The sequence below is a fragment of the Polypterus senegalus genome, chromosome 8, assembly GCF_016835505.1.
Source record: "Polypterus senegalus isolate Bchr_013 chromosome 8, ASM1683550v1, whole genome shotgun sequence".
Lineage (NCBI taxonomy): Eukaryota > Metazoa > Chordata > Cladistia > Polypteriformes > Polypteridae > Polypterus > Polypterus senegalus.
Genome location: NC_053161.1, coordinates 118,248,833 through 118,262,031, shown reverse-complemented (window position 1 = coordinate 118,262,031; position 13,199 = coordinate 118,248,833). Strand labels below are relative to the sequence as shown.

General features: G+C 35.6%; 1 protein-coding gene across 1 annotated transcript in view; it reads right to left on the bottom strand.

The window, feature by feature from the left end:
• The window catches only part of chpt1 (choline phosphotransferase 1), a 49,508-nt gene that overhangs the window by 21,277 nt on the left and 15,032 nt on the right, over nucleotides 1–13,199 (bottom strand). The window contains exons 2-3 of the mRNA XM_039761704.1: nucleotides 5,399–5,546; nucleotides 1,516–1,657 (exon numbers count right to left, since the gene is read on the bottom strand). Of these exons, the coding sequence (XP_039617638.1) occupies nucleotides 1,516–1,657; nucleotides 5,399–5,546 (290 nt within the window). The remainder of the gene's footprint in view (nucleotides 1–1,515; nucleotides 1,658–5,398; nucleotides 5,547–13,199) is intronic.

The window sequence follows — 13,199 nt, the reverse complement described above, 5'->3', positions numbered from 1 at the left end:
CTTCTTTAAAAGACAGTAACAGAAATTTTCAGTTCCTTGACCATCTGTCACATGGCATGCCATCATTCTGGGGGGTTGAGAAGGGGTTTCATTTTGGCCATTTTTGAACCCAGAACTGAACTTTCAGAATGCCAGTACTTTATAAGACAAGTAAACAGGATAATAGGTTTCAGTGGTGCTATTGCAGTTAGAAAGGTTTCCCTAATAACCAATTAGAATTAACACAGGACTAATTAAGAATAAACTAAGGGAGTTTACCAGTGGGAAACTAAGGGAAGTACTACTGAAAATAGGGCTGTGCAGCCGTATGTGAATAATTATTAAAAAAAAAAAAAAGTCATTTCAGGCTGTAATAGCCATTATATACATACCGCTATAAACAACGTAATTATTTCTTAACAAAAAGTGTTAATTTCTATGTAATCTGGGTGACCCCACACTTTTGACTGGTATTGTATATTGGCTTAAGTTACGAGAGTCGGAGATACCATAAACCACAAATCTTGGGTTTTGTGTACTGACTCCACAGCAATGTCAGTAGAGTTTGCCAAAGGGTTGGCTGGATGCAGACGTAATAATGGATGAAAATTTTGCTTAGGCACAGAAATACATAAATTATGAAAAGCCCAATATTCTCCACTAATGTACCTTTAATCCAATTCTAGCCGCTGAATACTGCAGGTATTTCAGAATGATGGAAGCTTTTTACCCGACTTCCTTAACATATTCTGTTGTTTTATTTTTAGTTCTAAACAGACTAGGGTTTCTATAAAGAAAATGTAGCTCTAACGTCCATGGTCAGAGGTTTCAGCACGTTTCACTCCCTGTGCCTAAAGAAACCTAACCTCATCACATTTTTCAGCAGTTGTGCAATCCCACAGCAGAGTGTCCATGTTCAGTAGCCCTTGACGTCAACTGGACTAATGGCAGAGTGATGCACTGTGCATGTTGAAACTACTTATTGGCCATCCCGAACATGTATTGCATCAGCTTTTATCTGTTGTGGTTACCATGGATTTTTCAGATTGCCTTTTTCTTTGCACTTTACCCTCTTATTTTGAATTCAAGCACATTTTCAAATGGACTTGTGTATGTTATTGGTTGATCTGCAATTTTTTCTAAATATTTTTTTTTTCTAAATTATAAATCAAAAAGGAATTCTGCTGGGATTAAGGCATGAACTATTATTTTCCTAATTTAAAATTAAGTTAAAAAAAAATAAACTAAAAATTTGGATAAAAATTGCAAATGCCACCCTAAAGTAGGAAATATTACTGTGGAAGGAGCAGGACAAATTAAGTACAAATCTAAAATAGAATGCAGTGTTGCACCAAAAAAAAAAAAAAAAAAAGCTTAATTAGTAGCATGTATGAGAATAAGCTCCTTCTACCAACAACTAAAAAGAGAAATTCAGAAACAACTAGCAGTTTAAAAAAAGATTTTGAATTTGGGCATTTTTCATGAAGAGGGAAAAAAAAGGTATTGGGACATTTAAAATAGCTTATCAGTACTTACAAGCCAAATCTCAATGTTCCTGAAACATATGTTTGCCAGTGGGCACAGTAAAACATGAACATGCCAACAAAGCCACAGAAGAACATCCAGTTTGGATAGTTTCCCATTCCAACTGCAATGCATGTTCCCACAGCAACAAAAACTGGAAGGGAAGGAACAATAATCAGATGCAGTTTAAACATACATAACATTTTCACTTCCACTTTAACCAAGCTGAGGGATGCTAGAGGCTGTACTGGGATTACTGAGCACAAGACAGGTGCCCTGGGACCTGGTATTGCAGGATCCTTTTAATGCACAAATCCACACACTCATAAAACAGCTGTTTTTAATTATTTTTAATCTGCAATTAACCTAATAACCAAAATGTGGTCTTTCTATATTATGAATCCTAGCTTGCAGACATGAGTCGTGGTTATTCATTTAATTTTCATCAGTTTGTATTCCTCATCATTCAACTCAGTAGATCCTAATCTTAGCCATCACAGTGGCTAGCAATAAAATAACTAAAAAACTAATCCATGCTGTATATGGATCAAGTAATCCAATTTGTTAGCTTCATTCCACTCTCGACCTGCAATCTTAGAAGAAATTACCAGTAGGGTGTTTTGCTTTCTCAGTAAATCTCAGACAGAGGCTTATCACATTTAGCATAACAAGGCATAGACATTTATTCAGTAGCCCATTACAGACATGCAGGATATACAGTACCAGGAATTTACTTGTAAACTGCTGGAGCATGGGCAGGAAAGAAGACGACTGACCGATGGAATATGCATGCAAAACGTTTTTTTGCCCTGAACAAGAAATGTCAACATTAAGGAGTGTGTGACCTATCCTTTTTATAATAAGTTTTACCAAAAACCAACAACTTGTTAGCTTTGTGAAGTCAGTAGTTTGAAATAAACTGTAAATAGGACAGACTTAAGTAAGGTTCTATTTGTGATTTTCTCTTAATGAGGAGAGAAAATATGAAACACTATTATCAAGTCCTAACAACAAGAAAAACAGTCGAACACTCCTATCTGATTTAAAAACACTGAAAGAATTTACAAGCAACAGGATCTTTTTGAAGAACAGAAGAACCACAGTGGTGGAGACTGCAACTGCTTAATAAAATGCCCAAGTAACAGATGAACAACAACAACATTTATTTATATAGCACATTTTCATACAAACAGTAGCTCAAAGTGCTTTACATATTAAAGCAGTCCTAGCTGAGCAACTTCATCCCCAAAGCTAGAGAAAGCAATACAGTTTAGAGGAACAAGTGCATGCCCCCAGCTGCCAACTACTTTAAAATGAATGTGTGTGAATTTCTGTAACATTAGTTGCAAACAATTTGGACTGGCAAAGCTCAAAACAAAAAATTTAAATATAAACATTTAACAGAAATACAACACTCATTGTCCAAAAGCCCACAAACAACCAATTTAAAAAAAAGATACATTTAGACATATTCCTCAAATTTGTGTAGATGACCCCAATAATCAAGATGATCCACGGATCTCTCAGCTTGTGGGCAAGTACTAAAAAGAAACTCAGTCTTAGCTTTGATAGTCCTGAACCATTTATCAACTAGAAGGAAAGTGAACAGACAACGTAATTCAGTAGGCACCAAGTTGATATGAATTGTGATGGTGCAGGTCAGCTCCATGCTACTCTTGAACCCGCTACCACCGATAACGTAAACAAGGGATGAGCCTGGTAGGACACATACATCCAGCTAAGGGATAGATGCAATGTGAATTGTGCTTTTATATTGGTAACTTAATAGGATAGATTGGCCCAATCAGTAATTTCTAAATTCAGGAGGAAAACATAAATAAAATACACATTTTCCTTCAACTTGGCACAGGCATGTCCCATCTAAACTTCAATGCAGATATTGAAATTGAACTGCCAGATCTACAGGGGAAAGGCATCTATGCATACAGATTTAAAGATTTGGAGAATAACCTTGGAAAACTGGAGAGACGGTGACCTACGATAGCACAGAACCACAACTGGAAGGAAATGCAGGAATTTTCAAAGCAGGACCAAGTTGTCTTTCATGAGTAAAAAGATAACTTTCATTGAAGAGGTATGCCTTTGGAATTCTTTCCATTTTTGGGTCAACGTATTGCTGTAAATAGCTTTTTTCCTAGCATTAACTGTATCAAAAGTAAACTATGAAACTGAGAACGATGTTTACAATCTTGCTTGAAAAATCAAAGTTTCATACAGTCCAGACATTGTGAAGCTATCCAATGATATATAGGCAGAAAAAAAAAAAATCACCCTAAAACACATTTTACACTTGCAGCTGTCAAGCAGGTATATTAAAATTTCACAATATTTCAACACAATATTATTTTTCCTTCAGGAAAATGCATAATTGTTTCAATGAGAAAATGAAATACTTGAGGCCTATGTTGAATAAAGACAGAAATGTTTCTTATACAGATAAGAGTAGACCTGAAATAACTTTCATTTTGGTAATTTGTTTTTCTTACAGGGTGTAAGGGGTGGTTTCGGGGTACTTAAAGAAAAATGCTTACAATAGATTACTGCTGCACAAAGTTTTTCAAAAATAGAAATATCATGCTAAACGGTTTAGAATAAATTTGTTTCTAGTAAATTCTGCAGCTCCAATGGTTATCAGTTTTTTGTTTTTTTTTTAATAAAATTTCAAAAGTGTCTCTTATACGAGTTGCTGACCCCTGGTCTAAGCATTCATGTATCCAGGTGAGACCAATCTTAAGTCATAAGTAAAGCTCACCAGTTTATTTATTTTCTAGTCATTTAAATCAGGGTTATAAAAGGATATACAGTACCAGTTATGCTACTTGCAATTTGTTTGTAGAACTTTAGTTCTAACTTATATATTTCTTGCCCTTTTATGATCTGCGCCATTTAATACACATGGGCACTACATATCCCATAGAACAATTTCATGAAAGTTGTGCAATAATTAACACATTTATTAGAATATATAATTTCAAATAATTTCACTTGATCAATCAAATAAAAATTACTTTCAATACTATGCCTTTTTAGCTGCAATGACATTAAGAGTATGAAAAATATTAAACAATACACAATTCAAAACCTTAACTATGAGAAGTGTTAAGATTTCTATCCTTAACACATTTTTACCTATTTTCAGTTCAAGCACACCGTTTTTTGAAAAAAAAGGAACTGTTCAAGACCCAACCCCCAAAAACACTATGATAAAGCAGTTTTTGAGCTAAAATATTTGAAAAAAAAATTAAAACTAAAGTATGACACATTATATATATTTATAAGATGTACAGAATCTACAAAGTTGTACAAGACTACCATGCTTCAAGTAAAAGACTTCAGTTGCCCAAGTGATGGGACATTCACAGTGAGAATTCAATACAGTAGTTCAGTTCCTCTTTTGACACAAAATTTCCACATGGAAGGAAGGAAGCCAATTAATCTTTCAACACAAGACTTCACCATTTCTTGTGTTCCTTAAAAAAACACAATTCATAGAAAACTGATCTGACAAACCCTTGAAATCACATAAAACAAATGTTTCAAGCTACAGAGGGGTAATCTTGGGAGACTCACAGCCTCAACTCTCAAATGCCTGAATCTGTCGGATACTATACCTGGCTGGCTGTCATGGGAGAGAAAGTGGAAGAAGACCGTAAATCTAAGTGTTAGTGTCTTTATAATGGTCAGAGGCCCATCAGGTATACACTTTGTTAAACAATTCCCTTTTTCTCCCCCCCCCAGTGTAGTGACCATGGATTCAGACAACTCTCAATGCAATTACCTGCAAGTACATTTTGTAAATACTAAGAAAGAACAATTTTAATGTGGATTACAAACAAGATTTACACCTTAACAGAAATTTGTTTTAATGGCATACCTGTTGAAACTGCATCACAGCCATGGTCAAAAAGTTCCCCAAGAGGAGAACTGCTGTTAGTTCTTCGTGCCTGTTTTCCATCAATTGCATCTAAAGATTGGTAGAAGAACAAACCCAAACCACTTAGTAAAAATGCCCATCCTGGTACCTGAAACAGAAAGGAACAATCATTAAAACAAGGCAAAAGCTGGCATTTCCATAATTTTAGGTTTATTAAATTAATATAAAAATATATCACATCTATTTATCCAGGTTTGCTTTTTCTACCCAGGGCTGCTGAAAGCATGCGTAAAGCAAATATGTTAGATGTACTGGTGCTGATTCGAGACATATTGGCGTCATCCTTGCAAACGAAGTAGATGTGGCAAAGAGTTCCGTTATGTTGTGTGAGAGTTAATTAAAAATATTTTGCTCCTAAAAACCTATTGGTTTAGTTGCCACTAAGGATTTTTTTTTTCCTCTTTAGAAGGGTTTTTTTTTTTTTTAAATTTGCTTTTTTTCACCTGCACAGGAGAAAAAGGAGCCGAGTGTTTGGGGAGAAAAAGTTACTTGTATACATTATTGGTAATCAAACTGATGTTAGTGAGGCAGAACAGTAAGCAGCAGTAGCTGGCAACAGCATCTCTGCAAGTAAACAACTAGCATCGAAGTAAAAGCAAGGATTTCCTAGTAGGAGAGATTAAAAAGGGGGGTAGGGGCAGTGGCAGACTTTAACGCATGCAAGAGAAGGGCTAAGCGTTATGTAGGCAGGTGGCTAGCATTAAGGCACCAATCAGGCACAAGCGGCTGTAGGAAAAGACGAGACAGTAAGAAATTAACTAGCAGTGAATATTGAATAAGCATTTCTTTCTAGACTGAACAGTACTTACTGGTCAGGAAAATAGAGCAGTTAAGAGGGCTACAGTGTAAGGGTTCATTAATACAAAGGAATATGAACAGTGTGAATGGAGGACTTTTAAATAAGGAAAAAGAGGAGTGCAAAGTTAGGAGAGCAGGCAAAGAAAAGTTAACCTCAATGAAGGGCCAACAGCTGGCAATTAAGGGTTGGAAAATATTACTGAGATTAAGGGATCAGAAAGTATAAAATAAATTTTTTTTTAGTTTTACCATTGAAGTTAAATAATTTGACTGTAATAAAAATACAACTTAAAAAGCAAGTAGTTTTAGTATTGTAAAATCAAATTTTAATAATGAGGCCAGTGCAATGCAAGTCCTATTGGATGCTGGGCTTTTAAGAGGATGCTTTGGAGGAGCCAGTCTTCTATGAGGGCTACATCTGCAGCAAATGGCAGTTGATCCAGGGTCGCTGAACTGGAGGTGGAGTTGGCTAGCCTGTGTTATAGTAGAGAATTGGCAGACCTGGTCCAGGTGTCCTTTAGTAATACAGCATGCAACCCAAGGTGGTGCAGAAGGAAATTACAGATCAGACAGGTAGAAATGGGTGGGTCACTTTCACAAGTAAAAGGGCGTACACCGTCCGGGGGAATCAACCAAAGAACTGTAAGCGTCAAACCGTTTTCATGTCCTTGTGGAGCTGGATGGTGTCTTTGAAGATTCTGAAGTGTGAGATAGGCATGAGAAGCCCCAACGAGCTACCTCAAAACCAGTTCCCAGAAAGAGAGTAGACTGAAGTGCAGGTTTGCTCCAGAGACAGTCTTGCACGGTGCCTTGCAATACAGGTACACAAGTGGGAGACCTCACTGGAAGGGTTGACAAGCTCTTGGCCAGAGCAGGAGTGGATCCAGTGGTCACTGTCCATGTTCAAACAAATGACATACATAAGGGTAGTCTGTCAGTTCTGCAATCCACATTTAAAGAATTAAAAAGGCAGGTTTACAGGTGGATATTATAGTAATGGTGGACCTCATCTACCTGAATATTAACTGGGAGAACTTTGGATATAGAAGAGCACAAGAGCAAGAGTTTTTAGAAGTAATCGGTGACTGTTTTTAAACACTGTACTTCAAAGCTCCAAAATGGGGTAAAACCTGTCTGGATTTAATATTTTGTAATAATCAGGATAGAACTGAGGGTGCAGAGGTGATTGAAACACTAGGGTCAAGTGACCATAATATTGTCAATGTTTTGGAAGAGTGTGGATATAAGATTAAAACTGTTTGGTAGGGCAAGTTTTGAGCCGATGCGGCAAAGTAAAAGGAGGATAGACTGGAAAAAGCTTTTAAGTGTGGAAACAGTCAAGGAGCAGTGGTACAGTTTTAAAAATACTTTACATAAATGCAGGACAGGTACATATCTAAATTTGCACATAGTAAGAAATGTATATGTTTTAAAAAAAAACAAAAAAAAACAAAAAAAAAAACCACACACAACAACCACTACCAACCCCTCATTGTGGGTCAGTAAAGAGTTGAAAAAGAAGCTGAAAAGGAAAAAACAGCTGTATAAGACTAATAAATCCAATGTGAATCATAGGGTGTATGAGAACAATAGGGCAACCATTAACATTAGGATTCCTGAAGCCTACGAAAAATCTTGTAATCTCGGCCAACCTTAAATCCCTTCACATCTGTGGATTTCAGAAAAATCCGTTACCTGGCCCATCTTTTGGCATCTAGTGGCTGGGTGGTTGTAGGCTTTCCAACACACTCAGTAGCTGCATTGGTAGCACACCCAAGTGAACACAGCTAGGAATGGTGTTTTACACTCACTGCTGGGGCTTCACCAAAATTTGCAGTGCCAACATTTACATTTATTTATTATTATTACCTACAACATATATGATACAATTGGTTATATTTCTTTTGGATTTCCAATTGGAGCATAGACAGGTAAAGTGACTGTCATGGTCACGCAGTGTCAGTAGCATGGTTTGAACATACAACCTCAGGGTTTGAAGTCTAAAGCCTTAACCACTACACCACACTGTACTGCTGAGAGATTATTATAGGTTTTGCACTATTGTTCATTTCCTATTGATAATAAAAATTAAGTGTCGAGACACTGTTCACATTTCCCTTTAATAAGGCCTAACAAAACAGTAACAAGTGATGGTCAATTTACAAACAATTGAATGAATTTTTAGTGTATCACACAAATTATTTCAACTAACCTCGATGGGACTGTTAAATAACTTAAGTTACTAGTTGATAGCCTCCTGTTAATGTCATGCGTTTTGAGTAGCTGTAATAGTCAACATTTTAGGTCAACCTCATTTTCTAAACCTTGTTATGTGGATGTACATTCTATAATAGTCATCTATGAGCTTTCAAAATACTTCAAGAATTAAACTGAGTGATAAAGAGAACACTAGTAATTTTGCTGTGTAACTTTTTAATCAACTGATATTTTAATCAAGGGAAATGTTCATTAAAATGCATGCATGTAGTATAGGCCAATTTACATTTAAGGAAAAAATAAATAAATAAAAACCTAAGCTATCAGGTAGGCCAATGAGTAAATCAGGCCCATTACCATCACTACCCTAGATGTATATGCTAGTATGTTTCTTTGCTCAGATGTATTGTGAATTATGCAGCCAAAACAGGTGTAACATTTTAATAGCCACCAGTTTTTCAGACAACTAATTGTATGTTACAGATACTACTTTATTTGCTCATTATTAATTTATGACACTCATTCCTTTTGATACTTCGTCTAATACATGACCTTTCATAAAAACCCTCAGAATTCCTAAAAACTACCGTATCCTCTTAATTTCTTCATTTCCTTTAGATTAAGATTTACTTCTGACAAACACCACAAAAATGGACATTACTGAGCATTAAGCATGATTAACGTTTTGTAAGAACTGTAAAGTACACATTTGTACCACAAGTAGCTTAGGGCTGCCAGAAAACAGTAAACCATTACTTTGTTAATGTATTTAACAGTGCCTCTTTTCCATTTTCTCATGTTCTTAGTATCTGTGGTGAACTTGGTTTACCTTGAAATGGATACATGACAAACCTATAACTACGGATCACAGGTGTTACCTATTTTCTTTTATTAACAAAATTAAATTCTGTGAGTTTAATGGCCATAAAATATTGAAATGAATAAAACCATTTTAGAACTTTTTTTAAAGTAATAAAGCATGTACAAAAATAATTTACCTATAAAACACATGCCACCAAAAAAAAAATTAATCTGTCATAATTGCAAACTAGTTCGGATTCAAAGGGTTGGACAATGGATGGATGGATACTAATACTAATTCATGTTTATGTTTATCAAGTTGATACGAGGCTAACAAGCTTAATGAATTTACAAATAAGACATACATTTGGCTCTTAAGTTAGCAAGCCTGTTTACTAAGCAGCAAGGCCAAATTCTTAGCTGTTCTGTGTGTAATTAAAGCTCATCTTCCCCACTCAGACAAGGAGCTTCCGTTTTAATTACAGGCAAAGTGAAAAAATCTGAACTCATTATTATTTAATTTCTGCTGAAGACATACCTCTTTCTTCTTACACTCTGTCATTCTCCAAGCATAGGATGACTCTTCAGTGTTGTGTTTTAGTTCATTACTCAATTTTCTTTAATGCAAAACACTATTCTTCCACCCTTCACTCTTTTTTTACTCTCTCCTAAAGTCCAACAGTCAGCTCTCAGTTAACAGGAAGTTCAGCAGCAAAATGACACGTGCAATTGCTTAACTACCATAATAATTTCCATAAAAAAGCACAACTAAATTATTATAAAGCTTAGAAAAGCAGGTTCTGAAAACACTGTTTAAGAAAAATTGGCTAATTTACTGATCACTGATTTAGTCATTTGGTGTGAAAATCATTTTATCTTGATTGGCAGTTAATTGATCAGATCATCACGAATATAAAACACATATGCATGCACATACACACATATACAGACATACACAGTATATGTACTGTTAATATACACATGAAAATCCATAGAATTTATAAATGCAGAAATGGCCAAGAAGTTTAGTTTTTTGACCACACATAATGGGCAAGACATAGGCTCTAAGCATTCAGTATGGTGTGGTGCCAAGAGGTCTTTGAGGATTTTCACACACTACAGTTAAGAGTTTACAGAGAATTGTGCAAAAAGCACCATTATTTGTGCATGTCGTCTGTGGGAAAAAGCACCTTATTAATAAATGAGAACTCTTCCCGACAGTGATATACAGAAGGACTTACACAGCCTTTTTGACCCTGAAGCAGACACGCTATAGCAGCGGAAGCCCATTCTGGTTTTCCCCTTCTACCAGCTAAAAAACAGGAACATGGCTATAAATGGCAGGTGATCACCAAAGCCTGACAACTTCAGAATGGACCCATATTGTACATGTGGTTTGGTCAGACAAATCTCGACTTCTACAACAAAATGCATATAGTACAATCAACATTTGGCTTAAACAGTGCAAACCCATGGTGAGGATATATCAGTGCTACAGGATAGTGGATGATAGGGATGGGTATTCAGATTCACAATCCCAATTTGATATTGATTTTATTTTGACTGAATTAGTGCAATCTGATAAATTTGAAGTGGTGTTTTTTTTTTTTTTGGAAATGACTTAATCATGCATACAGAACATTAATATAATGTGACAAATTTCAGTAACACTTTATTTGAAGGGCACCTACATAGTGACTGCATAACATAAGCATGGAATTAAATTTAAGATAAAGAATGCTTGATTAGTAATGAACAGTTAACATCGGTATTTGGAAGATGTGGAACAAGATAGAATTGCTATATATATATATATATATATATATATATATATATATATATATATATATATATATATATATATATATATATATATATATATATATATATATATAACAATCCTTGTTTTAATACAATGCAATAGCATTTACTTTATAAAACATATCTTGCAAATAATATAAAATAATCAAATATTGCTTTTTAAATAAAATGTTATTTAATAATCTATTAGTGTGTTATGAACCTCCATGTAGGCAACCTTCAACTAAACTGTTAACCAAAATTATTCCCCTATCATACATTTAGAATCTTGAATTAGTTGGAATTAAAAAATATAGTGGGAAGACGTGTGTCTTTCTATAATACTACATGTTACACATATCTTCATTTGCTTCCTTTCTGTCTGGAACAGAAAAAAAAAGACTTAACTATTATGGAGCTACTTCAAGTCAGCTCACTTTTGGAATTTTCAGAGCAGCCTGCATTACAACAATTGCCTGCTTGCTTTTGCAGGTAAGGCACTTTTTCCACTGTAGCAGTACAGCTAGCCACATTCTTAAAAAGAAGCAATGTTTGTGGGACTCAGCAAAACGCAAACTTGTGATTGTTGTGGTCATGCAATGGAACAGTGCTTTGGAAATGCTAGAAAGTTTTTTGGAACAACAGTGATTCATTTCAGCACCACTGTATATAGAAAGCAAGGATGATCTCAGTGCGACTGGCATGCCGCACGCTGGTCTGCAACACATCCGTCACAGGTGTCCAGTCATTTTTAATGTGTGATTGTCATGTACGAATTTAATGCTTTGGATGTTCCACTGTTGCAAGTTAGACCTGCTCTCTCCAATGGTCTGAGAGACAGGACGATGCTTTGCTTAAGATCTTCATTAAGTATAAATATAATAACTTCACTCAATTGCTTTCTGGTTGGTATAGCATGCCATAGTTCAAAAACCTGGATCATTTGTTGATAGCTCTCATTTTCAACCACAGTTTGGGCTCTCTTATCTTTATAGGAAAAAAACTGCTATACAGTAATCCCTCCTCGATCGCAGGGGTTGCATTCCAGACCCCCCGCGATAGGTGAAAATCCGCGAAGTAGAAACCATATGTTTGTATGGTTATCTATACTAATAAAAGGCAAAGCCCTCACTCACTGACTAACTGAGTCAGTGACTCAGTCACTCACTCACTCACTACTAATTCTCAAACTTCCCGTGTAGGTGGAAGGCTGAAATTTGGCAGGCTCATTCTTTACAGCTTCTTTACAAAAGTTGGGCAGGTTTCATTTCGAAATTCTACGCGTAATGGTCATAACTGGAAGCTATTTTTCTCCATATACTGTAATGGAGTTGAGCTCGATTGCCGTGTGACATCATCACGCCTCCCACGTAATCACGTGAATGGACTGTCAACGCAGTACGTAGAAAACAAGGAAGAGCTTCAAAAAGCACTGAAGAAAACATGCATTATACAATTAAGAAGGCAGCGAAACAATAAGAAGCGAGCGACTGACACATACAAGCATATTCATGAGTGCAGCTACTTCGAAAACAAAGCACGGTGTAAACCTAAAGTTTAAATTAAGTTCATAGACAGACTGCTGCTGGCGTTTGTCATGCCCACGGCTAATGCGGGATACAAGTTTAATGAGAGGACGCAGGATATAAACGAGAGTTTTGATCACTTTGTAAGTAAGTTAAAATTGCTGGTGAAGGGCTGTGCTTATGCAAATTCCAAGAGACTCTCTTTGTTGGGGATTGACCGTTAAGGCGGGTGGGGGATTCACGTCATCATCTCCCCTCCCAAAGAAAAAGTTATGCAATTATGACTAAATTTAACTACATAAAGTCAAAAGTTTTATACATAAAGTCATTCCCGAATATATAAAGTCAAACCTTGATTATATAAAGTCACTGTTGGAATAAATAAAGTCAAAACTTGAATATATAAAGTCATTCCCAAATATATAAAGTCAAAACCTGAGTATATAAAGACAGTGTTGGAATATTTCTGAATATATAAAGTAAGCGCTACAATATATAAAGTAAAAACTTAAATATATAAAGTCAGTGCTTTATATATTCCGACGCTGACTTTACATATTCAGAAAATCAATGTATGTATGTATGTATGTATGTATGTA